At 35.3% G+C, this 20,127-nt stretch overlaps 1 protein-coding gene across 3 annotated transcripts in view; it reads right to left on the bottom strand.

The window, feature by feature from the left end:
* Positions 1–334: 334 nt before the first annotated feature.
* Positions 335–20,127, bottom strand: part of RASA2 (RAS p21 protein activator 2) — a 40,035-nt gene continuing 20,242 nt past the window's right edge. For 2 of the 3 annotated variants that reach the window (XM_035895284.1, XM_035895285.1), the window contains 16 exons: positions 17,970–18,053; positions 16,055–16,127; positions 14,711–14,787; positions 13,187–13,285; positions 10,912–11,068; positions 9,600–9,748; positions 8,140–8,254; positions 7,617–7,691; positions 6,755–6,878; positions 5,274–5,380; positions 3,908–3,994; positions 3,749–3,826; positions 3,220–3,293; positions 1,862–1,968; positions 1,492–1,574; positions 336–580 (listed from right to left, as the gene is read on the bottom strand). In XM_035895284.1, coding sequence (XP_035751177.1) covers positions 368–580; positions 1,492–1,574; positions 1,862–1,968; positions 3,220–3,293; positions 3,749–3,826; positions 3,908–3,994; positions 5,274–5,380; positions 6,755–6,878; positions 7,617–7,691; positions 8,140–8,254; positions 9,600–9,748; positions 10,912–11,068; positions 13,187–13,285; positions 14,711–14,787; positions 16,055–16,127; positions 17,970–18,053 — 1,702 coding nt within the window. In that variant the 3' untranslated portion in view covers positions 336–367. Of the gene's footprint in view, positions 581–1,491; positions 1,575–1,861; positions 1,969–3,219; positions 3,294–3,748; positions 3,827–3,907; positions 3,995–5,273; positions 5,381–6,754; positions 6,879–7,616; positions 7,692–8,139; positions 8,255–9,599; positions 9,749–10,911; positions 11,069–13,186; positions 13,286–14,710; positions 14,788–16,054; positions 16,128–17,969; positions 18,054–20,127 lie in introns of all 3 variants that reach the window. The other variant, XM_035895283.1, reaches the window with a different exon arrangement.

The following is a 20,127-nucleotide window of genomic DNA, read 5'->3' as shown; positions in this document are numbered from 1 at the left end:
GGCTGAGCTTTCTGCAGCAAGATATTTAAATTATTTCATATAGATGACCTAAGCATTTTGTATTTCCACATTCTTCTTGGCATCTGAATAAGTTTAAGCTATTAAATCTTTTCTTCTGCGTGGAAAGAAATCAACCATTCAATACTGCTGATTTACATGCTGAATTGGTTACCTTCATTTCATATGGCGGCTGACAAAGTAATCGTGAAAAATCCAGTACTTTGGACCTTATTAGTAAGGCATGTTATCAGTAGTGTAACTTGCTCAAGTAGGCAGGGAAAGCCTTGCCTTCAGATTTTCAAGCTGTATAGAGAATCATACATTATTTGTCCTACAAAACGTATGTATTTTCATTTGAGAAGCAAACTTACGCAGTGCAACGAGCACAGCCCACTGTGTTCTCTATTGTAGCCTTGCAGCAAAGCCAGTTCCCATTCAGAAAAGCAGAAGGATGGTAAAAACTAAGCCTCTTCTGGTTGCATCTCGTTACCCGGCAAAGAGCTTCTATCCACTCACTAGCTTCTACACAGTTATTTGCTTGGATATAGAGCGGCTTTTCTCCATGTAGCACTTGAAACATCTGTAGAAGAAATGCAATATTATTCTGCTCAGTAACAAAAAAATCCAGTTATTGAGCAACTTTGAATATGTCAAAATAGATTTCAAACCTCAGGCAATTCAACAAAGCCAAATTAAGATAGAAAGTGAGAAAAGGGAGAAAAGACGGCTTTTCACCTCTTTCATTTTACTATGCAGCCCTATTTAGGAGAATTAAAAAAAAAAAAACAAAAAACACAAAAAAACCAAAACAGCTCCCTGTGATCCACCTACACCATGTCCTCATCCAAAAAAGAATCCTTAAAGAATTAGAACACAATGCATTTTCTGCCCTTCTCATTCAAATCTTTAAATGGGAACTTCATGCTTCACATCCTGACAGTAACAGAAGATTCCCAGAAGTTTCTCCTTTACCCATCCTCAGCCTAAGTAACAGCTGTACTTTTATCATAATTTTTGATGGAAATAACAACAGAAATACTAATTTGTTACCGGTCCAGAATGAGGCTTGTGAGCACAGAACACTGTCTCAGATGAAGGTACTGTAGGAAGTTCTCAACAAAAGGGATAAACTTAAGTTTGGTAATACTACATTTCTAGTAGAACATAATATAATACATGCTACTAATACCTCACGTAAAAGTGCTTTGTAATAAGGTCACAGTAGGTTTAACCTTTGTTCCAGGAATTTGGAAAGGGGGACAGAAGTCATAAAAAATCAGTCAGAAAAGTCGGCACAGAGATCCAAATATCAAGGTTAAGTTCCATGTTCAGAGTACTTGGAAATATTGCATACAGCTTTTTATTCCTGATCCAAAAAAGATTTTTTGCTGAAGTGTTTAGTAATAAGGTTTCAGTAACTCTACAAGCTAACTGTAATCTTTTATTTAAAGAACACATTGAGAATTACATATAAACTATCTTTTGACTCACGTTTTTCTTGTTGAAGGAGCTCTCATCAAGTTTCTCCACTGCAAGAATGTTTTTGATTGGAATAGTGAAAATTGGTTCTTTATCTGTAAAAGATTGTAAACAGATGAGTGAAACAATTTTTAAAAAGCTGTTTTATAACCCCGGTGCACTGATACTGTAGGTTAAGTTTTGAAAACATGCATTTTTATTATTGAGAAAATGTACATGAATCAGACAGAAGCATCTGATAGTCAGGGAAAAGGCAACTATAATGTATCATAGGTACTTCAGGAAAAGAAAAAATGTATGCATTTTAAAAAGCACAAATCAGATGCAAACATTTAGAAAATATTGAAAAAATAAAAATAATTGTAAAATAAACGTAATTTACCTTGTTGTTTGTGGTAGGTGAATTCTCTACTTGTTAGACAGAACCACCGCTTCTTGAAATTCTTTTTACCGATCCGAGTTCTTCCCTGAGCTCTTTTGTACATTTCTCTGTACAGACAGAATGAAATGAAATGCAACCATTAGTCTTCTGAAGAGCTTTCAAAACCATTTATTGAGATAACACATTATTGCTCATCATGAAGCAACATAAAAGTCTACTTCATTGTAGATTAAAAAAAAAAATTGACTAACTGTTCAAAATAGATCCTTCAAGAGTACCTCCCAAGAGGGTGATTACATACAGGGTTCCATAAACAGGAAAGGAATTTGAAAAATATGCAATCCAGACTCTTGTTTGTAGCAGTAAATTTGGAGTGGGTACTTACTTAGTCAGATTCAGAACTCCAAATTTTCCCAAAAGGGAGTAAGGTGTATCCAACTACAAGATGCTCTCCTTCCTGCCACTTTCTACATGTGAATGTACTTGGCCTTCTCTGGATCAGAAACTGAATACAAATGAAATGACGCCGAGCACGATTCAGTAGCAAGAGTAGACGAAAACTGTATTCAGTACACTTTAAGTGTACTCACTGGAAACTTTTTTTTTTTAGCAACAGCCTTCAATTTATAATTCAGATTAACTTCCAAATTGCTAGAACTAAGTGTTTATCCACTACAATTGTCTCCTTCATTTCTATTAAGTATTTTAATAAGAGATACATTTCTTCCTTGTTTGAAATTTGGATGCTTGTTTCACAGAAGAATCTTTACTTGCTACGAGTCTACTTCTTAGGTAAATACAAGTATTTTTTCCCCATAATTGTTGTTTGAATTAATTCATCAGCTGTACTTGATCAACATCCAAAAAAAGAGCTCATTTCTTAGAGTGATTTTCACCTCAATTTTTACAAGAGCATTCTATCATTTACTGTTAAGTATTCCAATTACAGGGTAATTTCCCCCCCTACTTTAGAGGCAGAACATTTCACTGGCTGGGCTTAAACGGCATGCAAATTAATTCTAAATTAAATCACTATGTTCTTTTAAAATAGACTTTCACAATCCTGAATAAACCATCGCAGAACATATACTGAATTGTAGCAGAAATGCAGCCAGCCTTTAATAGGTTTTAAGCTGCTTTTAATTATTTTTTCCAAAGTATTTAAAAGATGAGTTATGAAAGTTTACAGCTGTTGGTTTAAAATAATTTTGCAAATTAACAAAGAATTATCACAAACTACAAATACAATTTCTACAGTGTATCAAACATTTTAATGAGTATTAATCTGATGTTGGCATCAATGAAAAAACAGTAAAGTCAATTCTGCTTTGCACAATATAGACTCAAGATGTATTTACCCTTCTTTTAGATGTACTGGCTCACTCAGACCACTGGGCTCTTTACTTTCAGTGGAGGAAACATCATCTAGGAACTTAAGGAAAATACACAGGTAATACATACTATTCAGAAACACAGAACAACCAAAAGCTATTTTGGAAATATACATGTACAGTTTCTCCCAGAACAGAATAATCACTTTATGCAACAGATGAAATGAAAATACGTTGCAGGGACTTGGAACAATGTAAGAAGGTATGCCCATAAACACACAAGATTTCTTTAATTAAATTCCTAAACAGCAGATCTAATAAAGTCTGCTTAAAAAAATTTTTTTTTAAACTACATTAGCTTATTCCACTATGTATAACTATTGAGTATTCAATTGTGTGGATGTTTGGGGTTTTCTTTAAACATCTGAAATGGACCACAATTTTTCTTTTTCTCTTTAGCAAAAAAAATAAACAGTAACACCACATTCTAATAATTAAGACTGATCAGATACGTCAATCATAAAAAAAAAAAAAAAAAAATCTAGTCAAAAGGTACCTTTTTAACAGATTCAGTAAATTTTTCTTCTTGAAATGTTTTGAAAAACTCGCACATAAACATCTCCTTGAAACTTGACTGAAAGAAAAAGTATATTGACATAAATAAACTTTCAAAGAATGTTGTCTATGAAATGAGAAAGAATTTTAACAGCCTTACAAGTTTGCTTTTGGTCAAACTTCCCCAACTCCCCAAAGTCTGGATGGCTTTTGATATAAGAGTTAATGTTCTAGAAGTCTGTGCATCCTAAAATAAAGAAACAGAATTCAGAGTTTTACAATTCCACGTAAAACCTTGATTTAAAAATTAAAATGTCACAGAAATTATTGTATTACACAATGTAGTAAGTCTGACACATCTTCATTCCTTTTCTTCTTTGCCCATGGAGGAGAAATGCATGTGCAGTACTGTCCTCTATTAGCACCTGTACTTTGTGAATATATGTATATTTTATAAGCTACTACACAGTGTTTAATATTTTACTCACTACCACTAGAATTTTAGTACTTGGAAAAATATTTTTACATATGAAACATCTCAGACACCTCAAATCATGTAATTGTTACTATACATCTAATGCTTCTGAACTATTCAAAACTTAACACTAAACGTAATGGAAGTATTGCTGAACAAACGGTAGAAATTTTCGTAACACAAAGTGAACTTAAAACTTTGTCTTTAAGGCTTTTGCCTAATTTGTTTGCTACCTCACTGCTTGCATTTTACTACAGGATTATAAACACAGCCACAGAAAGAGGCCTTGCTGCTCCCTTTAAAATGTTTAATCCTCAAGTGATAAAATCCTGTGATCTTTTTACTCAACAAACTGGATAACATCAAAGGAATGAATTTGAGTTAAGATTTTTTTCTTTAGAAAAGCACAACACAAATTAACATAAGCTAATGAAGATAACCTCTGGAGCAGATTATTTCGTGCATATTCTGTATTTTATGTGAAAATACAGTATTTTCTTCTTATCTCCATATTCCTGTCTTTGAAGATTTTTTTTTTTTTATGCCTATCTACTTGACAATTTCAAAATGGAAGATTTGGCAACCCACTGCAACTAGTGGTGTCTAGAATAAGTACGCAAACCAACCATTGGATAACTCTACAACCTCTGTTTAAGACACAAATGGAATTTTTTTTTTTTTTAGAAGTGACATCTGGATATTTAACTTCCATGGTGGAAGGAACCAAAGCAGTTTAGGCATATGCCTTAAAGACCCCTCAGTCATGTCTATTCTAACACAGCAGCACATTCCCAAAAAAGGCACAATGTCTTTAATATCAATAGCTGTTGTACATCATTTGATAACACCTCATAAAGACTGAGAAATTTGATGTTTAAAGAACTTTAAATGTCTTAGTTCCTCTGGTGAGGTATAAAATTGAAACCTCAACCTAGAGACATTTAATAATTTTATTTCCCAGTCACAGACCCGCTGAAAGTAACTTACGCCTTCCCAGATAAACAGATCTGACTGTTATGAATAAAACAGAACAAAGCTTCACGAAACTTACTGGATGATGAGGTCGTAAATGAAAAGTATGAGGTGAGACTACGGCTACAGCAAAGAAACGAAGAAACACAAAGCTGCTCACTGCAGAATACTGTACATGAGGGTCATCTGCAGAGAAAAACCATGAAATGTAACATGCACTAAGCTTAATAGGAAATAATGAAGACAGTCAACATAAAAATCCTTAAGAAGATAACATCAGAGGAGACATTTGTATTTTAAAACAGAATAGAAAAATCAATGAAGTGCATGAAATGAGGAAGGTGATCATGGTAAGAAATATTCTACTTATAATGGAAGGTTTAATTCTCTGAAAAGAAGTTCTGTTCTCATAAAACTGGCTCATCAGCTCCACTAATAGGAATGATAAGATTATTGCAAGCATTTACACACAGTGTTGATTATGTACAGCTGTATGCACGTTGAACCGAAAGAGAAAATACTGTAGCAGTTGCCTTTAAACACTGGGGCCATGAGGTTTATTCACCCGTAAAGCTAATCATTGATCAACTAAAACATATTAATGCTGCACAACAAATGCAGTCAACACATATGAACAACTTCAACTCCAATTCTGAGCTGCATTATAAAATCATGGTGCTCTATAATTTGATTGCTGTAAATGAGGATTTTCTCATTTAATATTTTGGGTATATTTACCACCTTTACACTGGGAAATATAGTGGGATCACATCTTTACTCTAATGACCACCTCAATCTGACCTGCCTGGGAAGTTAGCTATTCTGAAAGGACTACCTTAACTAGAGGTATTTATGGCATCAGTTCCAGTGACAAACATGAATCAGAGAAAGGTTCCAGATTACGAGAGGTATATTCTTCCTTTGTAGCTATATGACATTTTAGATTTTAATTGACTGAAGTATAAGAGTATTTCAGACCTACCACATTATTCCTATATTTAAAGCACTCTGAAAGAATGAAACTATTCTAATACTGGTCACATTAGAAACACATTATATATTTTATATTAACCATCCTCCCCAAAACTCCCCATAAATAGTAAAGCTGGACAGAAGTTATGAATGTGCTAGTCATAGTTAACACGTTGCAATTCATGTAGGTAAGATGTAAATACTGAATTTGTTTTCAAGTTTACACCTTGCTTCTAAAGAAGCAATAAACAGATCAGCTCTTCAAAATTTTACATATCTTTCAACTAAAACACGTCCTGTATTACTTGTACTTCTAGTATCTCCTATTTTTGTTGGTGACTTATTTGACTGTCTTGCAGTGTTTCTGACCCACTACGTTTTTGTATCAGAAAATACAAAATTCTTGCTGATTGACTACAAGGCTTTACTCTAACTTACAGATTGACAGAAAAACAAATGCCTAATCGTCAAGGTAAGAAGTTCAGGGGACAGCTTTGGACAAGCAAGAATTTTAACAAGTCCCATAAGGCAACTGCAGAAGTACTTCACTCCAAACACCATTTTCACAAGTTTTTAGAGAACACTTACTTGGAAATCTTTTGGCAGCCAGATGCCTCAAAGAATAAAAAACATCACACATTAGGGTAGGACAACTTATACTTGACCGCACAATTTCACGGAATACTTTGTCTACATAATAGCGTAGATTTTCCTGTAATTACGAAAAAAGGTATTTTTTCAGACCATTAACAGGCATATTTCTATGGTTTTTTTCCTGAACACAAACATAACACTAATTCCTTTTTTCAAAACACTGCCTGACTATTCAATTATGTATTTGAGTACAGTGCATATTTTAAAAGCCTCATAATATTTATATGGGATTAGCAGTGTTAAAAGATAGTTTAATGATATTCACTTAAATCAAAGTATATAAGCAGTGTCTGGCAATATACAACTACCTATCTAAACCCATTTTTGCAAATTGACAACAACTTGTTACAGGGAAGGAGCACCTCCCATGGATACTTAGTGAATATTAATTTATTTTGTTGCAGCTACTATTGCCTTAAATGTCATTCTCTGGTAACAGGCAAGCAGCAAGCAAAACTTTGATGACAAGTGTTAAAGCAGTCCTAATAAGCTACTTCATCATCTAGATGCTGAGTACAAAACATCAGGAATCATAACACCCAATAAATCAGTAAGGAAGACTGTAATCCTCTGTTTAGTTTCTCCTCCCTGTCCCATTTTCCACTGGACTTTTCCTTTGCTGTTTTTGTAAACAGCAATAAGAAAATACAACTTTTTCTTTGTTTACTCTGAAATCAGAGAATTATACTGCTACCGTGAGCTACTCCTTTTCCATTACACAGAGCTGCTCTTAAAAATGTTTTTCTATCAGATTTTGAGAAAGTTTAACTTAGAAAAAACAGATTAGGAAACTCACCATATTCATGTCTACATTATCCCCTTCTCTTAATTTGACAGGATCTATTTCACAGGGTTTAGGAGACTCACATATCTGAAACAAACAAACAAAACTTTAGGAGTTCAATTTTTCAGACAGAAAGCATAGAAATGCACCTATTCAAAATCAGATTCTGTCCTAGATTTAGAGGTAAAACTCTAAATAGGTTCTAATGATCCCTAACATCATGCAATTATCATCCTCACTTTTGTGTGTACCTTTTTACATGGATCAGTTACATAAAGCATCATATGGGTAAATTCTGCAATGTGTTAGAGAGGCTGGAGCAACCATCACTGACTTTATTTTCAAGCATCTGGAACATAAATAACAAAAAGCAGCTCCCCCCACTAAACCAATTATTGCTCAGTTTAACTTTCCTCTAGAATTCCAACTGAGCGATTACTACCACAAGGGGAGCTGTAAGAAGAATGCCAACCAAAGACACAGGATACCCCAGGGGGCTAAGTGTCCTGAAAACAGTTTCAGTAGGATAACCTACCTCATCAATAACAGGTTTCAAAGTAACCTTTAGGTAGTGCTTCCCCACTATTTTCATCATTTCATCTACACACCGAGTTGCTAAGGAGTTGCCTCTGAAGACTGTGTTTGCTTCTCTGTAACAAAAGAATTCCTCTTATTTGAACAGGAAAAAATAAGCTCAGTTACTAAATCAGATTAATACTTTATCTTGCTATTCCTTAATTTTTTGAAAACATTTTGTCATATATTTCCATCAGGAATTCCAGAATCTAGATACGCAGCTTGCAATGAACTCAGAAAAAGAAAGAATAAACAAGAATATTATTACAGCTATTACCAAAACCAGGAACATAAATAAAACCATAAGGAAAAGCCCAAGACATTTTAGACAAAGGAAGTTCTAATCCAGTGCTGAATGTGAAAAAGAACAAATGGAGAGAATTAAAAAAATAATGAAGACTTGTACCTCACTAATAAACAATTCTTCCTCCAGTAGTCCTGAAAAAAAATCTTAGACCTACAATTAATAGCATACTGCTACACTACACTGAAACACAGACACTTTAACCAAAACATATTTAATGTAGGGTTATGCTTTTTATTCATTACAGCTGTTGAAAAAAACTGAAAGCCAGCTGTGCAAAATAAATCCTTCTAATCCGAGAGACTTAGTTTAATCTTTCTTTGTTACAGTTCAATTATAACAGAAAGGAATGTGTGTACTAAAATGCAGTTGAGAAAATTATTTTCCATGAGTCACCTCTTTCTACACAGTTAAAATTGTATTACCTTACTTAAATCTGGAAAAAGTCAGCTTTGAAATGAACCACTCTGTGGTGACAAAATCCCTTACACATCTCCACAGGACATGACTCGGCACCTCAGTGGCCACTACTCATTTCGTTTCTCACCTAACCACAGAGCTGCAAACTCACAGGCCATACACTGCTACTTGGAACAACTCCTGTGCTTGCTACTTCCAAGGCATGCAGGAGGACATGCACCTACTCACAAGGCATCTTTCCAGAAAAAGAGTACCCCTCATTTAAGTTCACATACTAAAGGAAAAGGGGTAAGATTCTCAGCAATTTTAAAAATGTGAAGTACCCATCTAATGACCAGTAAAATTTGAAGTGGCCAAATTATGACATTTTAAAATAAAAACGATGCGCTCTTAGACACAACTCTAGACTGCTAGCTTGCTATGTTTGGCTGCACACTAGCTCGCTATGTTTGGCTGCACACTAGCTCCAAGAAAATTTTACCAAATAGGACACAATCATTAACTCTGACTCCCAGCTTTAATGTGATTTTAATGAATGTTTTTATAAACTAGCATTAAAAGATGAATGTATTTAGTCAGTCTTACATAATGAAAGAAATTCAACATGCTTACTTATCAATGTTGTATCATGAAGCCCTCTGAAACTCTAAGAAGAATTTTAAAAGGCATGACATCACTAAACATGAAATACATACTGTGTGTCCTTCAGATCTAGTTCTGCCACTGCAGCAACAAACGGAACTAGCTTATGGTGGTGTAGCAATAATCGTACAAGAGGCAGAACAGCATCATACTTGTCTCGACAAACTTCACTCAGAATGTAGGCAGCAGATGCAGAAATCGGCTGTGAGAAAGCAGAATATGAAATCATGAGTGTACTATTTAAATGTTCTTCATCTATTTGGCAAAGTACAGAACAAACCTAACAAGACTATAGACATAACTTCTTAAAAGGAAGTTCCAACATTTGCTGTATAACATGGCAATTAAAGTTTCCATTCTACAGACATACTTACCTGAAAATTGGTATTATCTACTCTATACTTAAGAATGAAATTCAGCATCTACTCACCCTTCTTATTCTCCCTGAAGGGTTAGACTATGGCTTTGTCACAAATCCACGTAAGAGGCAGTAAGCAATTGCTTTGCTATAATGTCATAGATCTTTATAGGACTTTTTAAACTATAATCAGAGCGCATTAAAATTCATAGTTCTCACACTTCTAAAGTGTCTGTTGCCATTCTACGGTTGGGAATTTCAATACAAAACCTGATCAAGTTATTTCATTTAGGTAAAGAAGACAGCTGCTGCCTGCGGCTACCTTCATACTCAGTGCTTTCTGAATTCCAGTGAAGTAGTATTTGAATACAGGCTACCAAAAATTTTAGTCATAATCTGCTTCCTCTTTACCTTTCTTCTCCTCTGCCAGTACTTCACCAACACTGAAGTGAAGAAAGGCTACAAAAGACCTAGGAATATAAAGCCTGGTTACTATAACTTGATTCCCACCTCAATGCTATGCTAACCATCTACTACACTCCCCTCTTCATCACCACGTCCATGTGAGAAATACAGTCATGCTGATTACCATACTGGGGAAGACAGAAGCAATTGAGTAGTGGAATTAGTAATCAGTTCTGAAGCAGCCCACTTCTGGTAAAGGTGGTGCCCCTTCAGTGCCAACAGTGCCCTGGAAAACCACTAAATCCAGTGGGCCAACAGCCAGTGGGAAAAGACAATGCTGAAAAGAGCAACCAGGAAGAAGAAAGTATTTTATCTCTTCCACTCATACAGCACAGGTTATTTTATTGTCTCTGCTGGTTCTTCTAAAATAAGAAGAAAATCTTGGTAGTTTGGAGCAGAATTAAACACCCTACAAGCTGCTCATCTGATTGTGATAGAAGTAATTCATGCAAAGGAACAAAAAAATTCTCTAAATAGGCATAATTCACAGTCTCATATAGGAATGCATAATTCATTTAGAAAGAAATTTTCAACAGAAGTACCTGAACATCTGGTGATTTTAGCAGCAAGTTTCTTAGAGAAGTGTAGTATTCAGAAGGAAGTACACAGTCTTCAGTATAACAGATATTTAATCTAAGTGATCCCAGATCATCAGTTTTAGAAGACTTGTTTCCATTTTCTCTTGGTTGAAGTAAGTACCTGAAAGCAACAGGGCAATTCTAAAATATTAGATTCACATTTAATTAATTAGACTAATTCTACAATAAAGCAAAGTATCATATTTAATTATTTTATTATACATAAACTGAGTCTGAAAACTGGCAATAAAATTCACATAAAAAAAACTTGAGAGACAAAAGAAAAAAAAAGGAGCAGCATTTGATGCACCTTTAGCATATAATAAAACACGTTTATTTTCTCTTATCTTTCCAAACAGTGAAATAGGATATACTTCTTGTAACCCAACCAGGATAGCAGGATAGTTAAAAATGATGTTGGACCTGCTCACTTTACATTTAGGTTATACTTAGGGTGTTGGACACTGCAGATGGAACAGCTAGTGTCAAGAACTTAAATGGTCTAGCCTGAAATCAGTAAAAATACATAATATTAACAGGCTGCGTTCTTGAGAAACAAGTAAGATTAAAGGAAAAAAACTGTGCTTTTTTTCCTACTCTCAATACAAAATATATTAACCAATTCTTCATTGGCATTTGCTGTAGTTCAACTGTATTCCAACAGGAGGTGCAGCCCTACAAAAAATTTAACAGCGTTTAAGTAGTGTCACAATACAGTTTCAACATTCAGCCCAACAAACTGGAATTGTATCTTCAAATATTCTTTTGTAGTCATTTATATTTGTACTTCAACAATCAGGAGATCAGTCTTTTTTTCATAATCAGACGCATTGCCCATGAAGGCACGCTAATAACAAAGTAAAACCAATTTACAAGGAGAACTTCTACTTGACAGCATGACTCTTAGACTTATTTTCCCAATTTTTAGTACTAGCGATACTGTTTTATCTGCTGCATTTCAGATATATTAAAAAATATTTTATGTAAATTAGTAATAGTATTAAAAAAGTAAGTTATTTTTAATGACAGAACTGTTTTTGAAAAACAGATCATAACTGGATATGAGGATGTTCAATACAAGGTATGCCTACAAAGTATATTAGCAGACACAAACCTCTCTATCTATGCTTCAAGTGAACTGGACATGAGTCACGTCAATTCATGAAGCTAAACACACACAATACAGTGGTCAGTGGTAATGAGCCCATGCTAATATAACCCTCTCTTAGCAGGCTGTTAACGGAGGCTTGTCACTGTGTTAATACGGTCATACAGCTTTTGATCAGTTCAGAGCCCTGGCAGAACAAACCTCTGTCTGCAATACACCATGTAAAAAATTGAAAATAATGACACAAACTGTTATGTTTAAGATCACATTCAAACACTAAGACTAAGAATTCAACTTTGACATGTCCAAGACACTTAGAGCCTGAAGTGGATATGTGGAGCAGAGCCATAATGATTCCTGGCCAAGACCTGTGTTCCACTTAGTTCCTATTTACCCAACTAGAAACAGAATATTCTACACACTTTGAAGCATTTGAATTTATTGTACTCATCACTTCTTGCTGCTAAGCATTTGGGACAGTGAAGGGGCTAGAGATTGACTCCTGCTTGCAAGAGCTTCAGAAGGAAGGTTGCTGCTCTTATAAGCAGAGGTCTGTCTTTTCCGAATTCCCTTCATACCTTACACTTCCAGCTTTTAAACTGCTGTGCCTGCTCCCCTGAAATGACAATGGGTTGGTTCCAGAAGATACTTTCTGAACCTCCCCAAAGGAGGCGGGGGGGGAGGGGGGAGGAGCAGCACCATACTTTATTATTATTAACTGAACTCTTCATCAGTCATTCTGGAAGTCTGGGTTTGGAATTTAATTACAAGCGATACAATTCTGAGAAGTTCCAGGTTTGCTGGTTAGGCTGACAAGTATACACAGATCACTAAAATACAGCAAGCTGACTGAAAGATAGTTATGCTCAGTTTTCCTTTTCTTCAGTCTCTACATTTTCCCCTCAAATGCATGAACTATTCCATGGGAGCAGGCAGACTGGGGGAAGAGAAAAGCTAAATGTACCCTCTGGCAAGGTTAATTTATTGAGCAGGGAAACTCTCTAGAAAGATGTTTTACCTAGACTAGACCAGGAAGACATATTTTAATGGATAGTTACAATAAAACATATCCTTTGCACGGGAAGACCTGCAAGACAGAAGCAAATTCACTTCTGAGCCACCATTTCTCACCATGCTTGAAAGGAATCATTTCTTAACACCTTCACAGGAACTTTAATTTCTCCCAGAAAGACATCTTGTACCAAGTTTCCATTATTCCATAGGTCAACCCTGAAAATAAGAACATTGCTTAATTTTTTTTCTCCCAGAGAGAAATAAAAATCTTCAAGTTAACAGTAACTGCCTTACAGCACTAATCCACATGCATGCAGGCAGGAAAATGTTAGAAATTTCACTCCATTCTAATTAAATCAAGAAGAACCAAACGAGTGGCTTATTAACCCATAAAGAACAGATAAAGAAACAAACAGTGAGTTAGACTCGCAGACCTTGCATCAGTAAATGAAAGTGATATTGGCAACATATATGTTTTCTGAGCAGTCTCCACCCCCAAAACTGTGCACATTTCTTCTCAGGTAATTCAAGTGAACTTTTAAACCAATATATTCACATATCCCTATTTAATTGCTAAAATTTGGCACACTGCAATGCCACACCAACACATGCGCTTGTTTTCCAAAGAGCAGCTTGTATGCTTACAACCTCAAAAGGTATCACAGACTCCAGACATGCACCTTGGGTTTTTTTCTATTACTTCTTACCTCTCTGACATTTCTGACAGACAGCAGTTGTTAAGAAGAACAAAAAAAATTAATACTAGATTTGTTGGGGCACAACTATTTTTCTAAATATGTTTGCAGCTATAATGAAATACATAATTCTAATTAAGGTATTCATGAAGCTAATAGTTAAAAATGCACATACAAATTTAGTTCTATAACAGCTCTTAAAACTAACCACTAAATTCTTCTTCTGATGCCTGTTAGGAAACATGCTAGCCTTGAAGACTTTTTGCCATTGAGCAGATTTGGTGCATGTATGCGCACGAGCACAATAAAGAAAAAAAACCGACGACAGGGGCTCTTAACTGTTTTAACTACATATCACAAATACAAACAGACCTGCTCTAAGAGTAATGGAGCAGAAAAGGGGAACATACTTTAAAGTATTCCTTGTATTTGCAATGAAGGGATGCAACACAAATACTCCTCTAAGAAGTAATGCAAAACTATAAGAATCTCATAAGGGGCTTCTACCTCTGTTTTTATTACAACAGCCAACTACATTTGAAACCACAGACTATATGGCTTAGTATATTACATACTATGAAATAATAGTATATGAAATACTATGAAACCATACTATCATGCAGTACAAGTTCTATTACCAATATTCTGCCCAGACTAATATATATTGATATAGGAGGTCCTCACACCTTCTTACTCACAGGCACAGGAAACAAGTTTAGGCTGCTAGATAGACTCTACCACTATTTGCTTAAAAACAAAATTCCTTATCTTCAGTAAGAAACACACCTAAAAATTTGAGTAGTTTTATATATTAGGAGGATCTTTTCTACAAGTTTCATCAGTAATTCTCTGGAGTTACACTAAAATAAAACCTTTCTTTATTATCTTGGTGATAAAATATTATGGTCTATTAATAATAAATCACTTTCTAATCTACATAACTTACCTGACTTCTAGTTTCTCAATATCTTCTTCTTCCACCTGAAACTGGGACTTTTTGGTGTAACTGCTGGACCTGGTTACCTGCAAGTAAATTCCTCCTATTAACACACTTTTTACTTTTGTATTATGAATGTCAAAACCCAAAGAAAACCCTGCCTCTTTAACACTGGTAAATAGTTACGGTTCCTTTTAAAAAGGAAAAAGTTCCCTTCACCAAACAAACTGCCTTTTGACAGAAAGCAGGTGAAAAATGGGTCAAGAAGGTATCAGCTCCGCCATGAACACTAAGGGAATTATAGTATAGATCTATTAGAAAAAAACAAGGAGAAAGCATGGCATGAAACTGGCAAGAACTTCTTTGGTTTCAGCATGAGCCCCAAGAAAGCATTAAAGTTAGTTCTGAGATGTTTAAGGAAAGAACAAATAAGAAGGCCACTCTTCTTGCCCTAGTTTTACCACAACTGTAACCTCTTATTTTAATTTTCCTAATTTCTTGACTGATTGCATGCTTAGTTTAACTCCAATAAGTCCTAAGTCATAAAGTTATCTGAGCAATTTGGAACACATTTTTATCCTAGTATCTCACTTTCTAAGAAATTACATTCATTATTTTGAGCACGTCAACTGAAACACACGCCATACATTGATACTCTATAAGTATGGAACAATTTCTCAGTGAAGTCCCACAGCAGGACCAGGGTCTACATCAACACAGTACATTACAATACATTTAAGGCACATGTAATAGTTGTACTACTTCCACCTCTCAGCTGAACAGTATAGTATGCTTAAATGCAAATGTAGTTTTTATTACAGAGCCAAATCAGATGAAAATTAAAACTCCTAATTTGGTTATTACAGGGTAATTCACATAGAATTGAAATCTAATCCTAAATAACCAAGAAGTTAACTTTTTTTAAAATAAAATCATAAAATTAGCCTTTTTGGGGTATAATTGCTACATTGTTTTATAAAAGAAATAAGGGGGGGGGGGGATGATGTTGGCTCAATGTTCTTGAAAAACATTTAAATTGAATTCCACAGGATAGGTTAAAGTTTTCTCAGAACTCCTGACGGCAACAGACGCTATATAAAGTGATTCAAGGTAATGAATTACCTTGAGATATGTGCTTGTGAGGAAGTAATTTTTCACATAGCAATTGAAGGGGAATACTGTCTGGCAGCCCCCATAAATTTGTCATTTACTCACAGTTGAGAGGCTAGTAAAAGCTCTTCAATTTGCTTGAAGAGACCCTTCTGTGTTAGGTACTGCTATACAGGTTGCTTAAAAATATTTGAAGCATTGCATAAAATAGATAAACAGGCAGAATACCACACAAAAAGTTACCTCAAAATAAAATGTTTCGTTAAACTGCGGATTGCTTGTTTTCTTCTTTACTTTGGTCTTCTTTTGGTCATTCCTGTTCCAATGTGGTAAAATTTTTACCATAGACAACTTAAACACACAATTTTAAAGACATTCTACTGTCAAGAAGGACCCATGCATTTAAGTTAAAACATTTTTTGTCATTTGAGAGATCACTTTGATCAATGAAGAAAATCTTAAAATAAAATTAGTTCATCTTCACAATACAGTTTGGGAAGTTAGTTTCAAGTGCTGTATCTAGTTAATCATGCAAAGTTTGTATTTCATTTCACAAATGAGTATAATTTACACACATCAAGTAAAATGTATCAACAATTTTCTAAAGCATTTAAAACTTAAGTCTGCAGACAATTTCTTTACTATTGCTTGCAGCTTACAATCATAGTTTTCCTCATTTTGTTCAGCTGCCAATTTCTGGTTTTCCTACCCTCTTTTCTCGGGGAAATACCCACTACCTTCTTTACAGACAGAGGCTTACACCAAACCTCCGAATGTTTCCTTCGGAAGGAATTGCTGCTAATACTAGATGCTAAATAGCATAGGGTCAAAAAACCCAATTGCTCCCCACTCCCTTGTGTTTTATATAAGTGTTTTTAAAATTTCACACATTTTATGAAAAAAGAGTACACTCTTATTTAGTTAGTAAAGGGCTATGATAGTATAATAATGCTTTCTAAAAGAAACAAGTATAAAACGTGGGGGGAAAACAGACGAGGGAGAACAAAAATTGTCCTAGACTAACTATTTTCAGGCGCTGGCCATGTAAATATTCCAGTCATGGTACATGAGTCACACATGTGTGAGATTGGAAAATCTTAACAAGGAATTTCTGTCAGATTTGCACATATATTCCCATACCAACAGGGTAAATATTGTGTGGGACCAACATTCGCCCAGTTCCATCTGTATCACAGGACTCAAACAGGAAACGTATGTCAATTTACCTTCTTTGGCAAGTAAGACCATGCCTTCTAGGTATAATGGTTGAATCTCCCTAGTCCTGTTAAAAAAAACCCCAACTAACCAAACCAAAAGAAAAAAAAAAACCACCCACCAAAAAAACACCAACCCAAACCTAAAAAAAACGTGATCATGTATTACCAAGGAGGAAGAAATGCCCCATTCATTCAGAGCTTACTCAGGGACAATCCTTCCAAATTCTTTAAAACGCACAAGTTGTTCTGATACTAAACTCATGGTGGCACCAGAAAAAGCAGATGAACTGAGGTTTGATGTTGCAAAAAAGAAACAACTGAAACCTAGCTTACTTTAGATGCTACTGGGCAGGGACTTGTGGATAGTGAATGTGTGGGATATGGGGTTTTTCATTTAAGAAAGACCCCAACAGTTATTCAGGATTACTGATCCAAAAAAAGGAAGCATTTAAACTGTGGGGACTTTTAGTAGCATCCTGAAGGTGCCGGCATTAGAAAGGTCTCACCAGAACCTCTACTCTCTTGCTTCCTCCCAGTTGCTACACGTTTACTGCAAAGAAACTCACACATTATGAAGAACAGGGAACAGAGGAAGACGGGTGAGCAACTGACTGTATCATCCCATATAGGAATTTGACAAAAATGAATAGGAAGTACAGTGCAGATATCAAGAATCCAGTACAAAACCTGAGAAGAAAGAATGAACCAAGTGACAAGTGGTTCATGACTAGTGCAGGCCATTCACACAGACCAAACACCTTCACAATCTTGAGAGTATGGTAGGGAAGGGGACAGTACAGTACCAATGGAAGACGTGATATACGCATAAAGCATTTTAAGATTGTTCTATATTTTGAAGATTTTGTTTAAAACCTATGACTTTCTTTTCCAGTTTAAGATCACAGCATTTTGGATTCATTCATTTCATACTGAAATCTTACCTGGAAGGCCCCACAAGAGAGACTGTTGCGTAAGCGTCACAATTCTGTCCATTTATAAGAGGCAACCCATGGCACTCCTTTATGCTACAAGGAAAAGGCAATCAATAGATCAGTGAAGCCATGTCTTTAGCTTAAAAAAATAAAACCCAAACAATCCTTTATTTTTAATGATTTTTTTTTTAAAGTCCTGCTGTATTACACACGGATATATACAGCGATCCAATATAACGTACGTACATGAAGTAGATTGTAACTACAGATCTCTGGATGGTAATACACGGTAATACTCAAGCGTACAGTCAGACTTAGGGGGGCTCTGTGGGAACAAAATTCTTGGAAGTGCTTCAATAAAGAACATGCATGGCAAAATCCTAAGTAAAATTAACTGCTATGTTAGGGAAAACTGCAGACTTTAACTTTTAAATTTGATTTCTCAAGGCCCACAAAAAGTTATTTGGCCTCATTCGCGTGGCAGCGACTACATTTGGAAGGCATAAAATGGATTTAAATATTTTATTTTGGCTAAACTACATTCTGAGTTGAGTAAGCAGAGAAATGCAAATTCATATCCTGAAATATAATTTAAAATTAAGCATCCAAATCTATTAGTATATAGCCCTAGCATGTCTTGGTTCCAACCATACTATTCGGCCACAAATTGAAAATCATTTTACCTTTGAAATAGTGTTTAAAGTTGATTTTCACTCTTTTCACAATAGTGCATGATCAGGGCTTAACAGCCCTCTTAAAAATACTGTTTTCTTCCATAATACTACAGTAAGTTGTAAGCTGGTGTTTAACAGGTATATGCACGCTGTTCACCACTCCAGATGCAAAAGGGACGGGATGGTTAGAAAGTAATGGTCATGGGGACAGAGACACATTTTCTGGACCTTTTCTGAAAGCTTTTTGAATCATCACAGCAGCCATACTACTAGAAACAGAGCTGGGTCAGCAAGCTGACTAACCTTCAGATGCTGCCCACATCTGAGTATTAATTAAAAACAGCTGGAACAACAAAAGTAAAGCAAAACAGTTTGTAAATTTACAGCAGAAAACAGACTTTCTAGCAAAATGATGCTCTAATGTAGCCATGCACAGTGTAGTATTTATTAAGTCCAGAAACATTCAGCAGATTACAAAATTTAATAAACAAGACACAAATGAGACCTGAACGTTATATTCCTGCTCTTTCTCTTTAAAATAATTTATTTTTAAAATAATGTATTGCAGGAATTTAAATGAATGCAAGAAAGCTTCGGTTGCCATAATTAGCCAGCTTGAGTAAAATCCAAAACCTATGTAACTTAAGGAGAAAATAGACCTTTCTGTTCTAAGTTCACATAAATAACCGAGTAAATGTTCTAATACTATAATGTGGAATAGTAAGTTGTGCAGATCAAGTTAAAGTTACATAGCAGCAACAGTAAGTACACACTGTTGTTAAGTAAATGCTTTCTGTACCGTAGAAAAACAGCGTTAAAAGAATAACAAGACTTGCAAACTCAAACACTCGCAAATGAGGAAACAACAGACACTGACACTCCTGTGCTGCCTCAAAACTCCACCCTTTTTGGAGTATGCACCATTATACACCAGATGGTATTTCCCCCCCCCCCCCCAAAGTCCCTTTGTCTTAGCCAGTTCAGGGAACATTTAGTGCTGAACCACTACACAATCATTTGTTATTTTTCTTCCAGTTTTCAAGCACATGGCCTTCAGCATTTCAATAATTTTTGAATCACAATGAACCCTACAGTGATTTCAAGCCCACCATTTAAATGGATTCTTGAAACATCCAGTTGTTTCATAAGCATTAATTGATTCCTCCTCCAACACATACGTGACATAGAAGAGTGGAGACAAAATTAAACTGTCTAGACTTTTCAGTCATTTGGGGTACCTGATTTGAGGCAGCTAGGGCTTGATTCTTTCAGGCTATCAGGCATTTTGTAGCGCTAAACATACTGTCTCTGCAGCTCCCAGAGATTTTCGGTTTCAAGTGCGAGTGCTGAGTGTACCTCTAAGTTAGCCTCAACTTGAATCACATAGGAAACTTGTAGCAGATGGATAAAGTCAAACTTATCTGGATAGAATTTACATTAACAACACAATTTCTTTTCCTACAGCCTGTATCATGTTCACTAAGCTCCTGGAT

The sequence above is a fragment of the Egretta garzetta genome, unplaced genomic scaffold (assembly GCF_000687185.1).
Source record: "Egretta garzetta isolate BGI_Z169 unplaced genomic scaffold, ASM68718v1 scaffold425, whole genome shotgun sequence".
NCBI lineage: Eukaryota > Metazoa > Chordata > Aves > Pelecaniformes > Ardeidae > Egretta > Egretta garzetta.
Note: the sequence above shows the minus strand (reverse complement) of the source record. Positions and strands in the feature narration are given on the sequence as shown.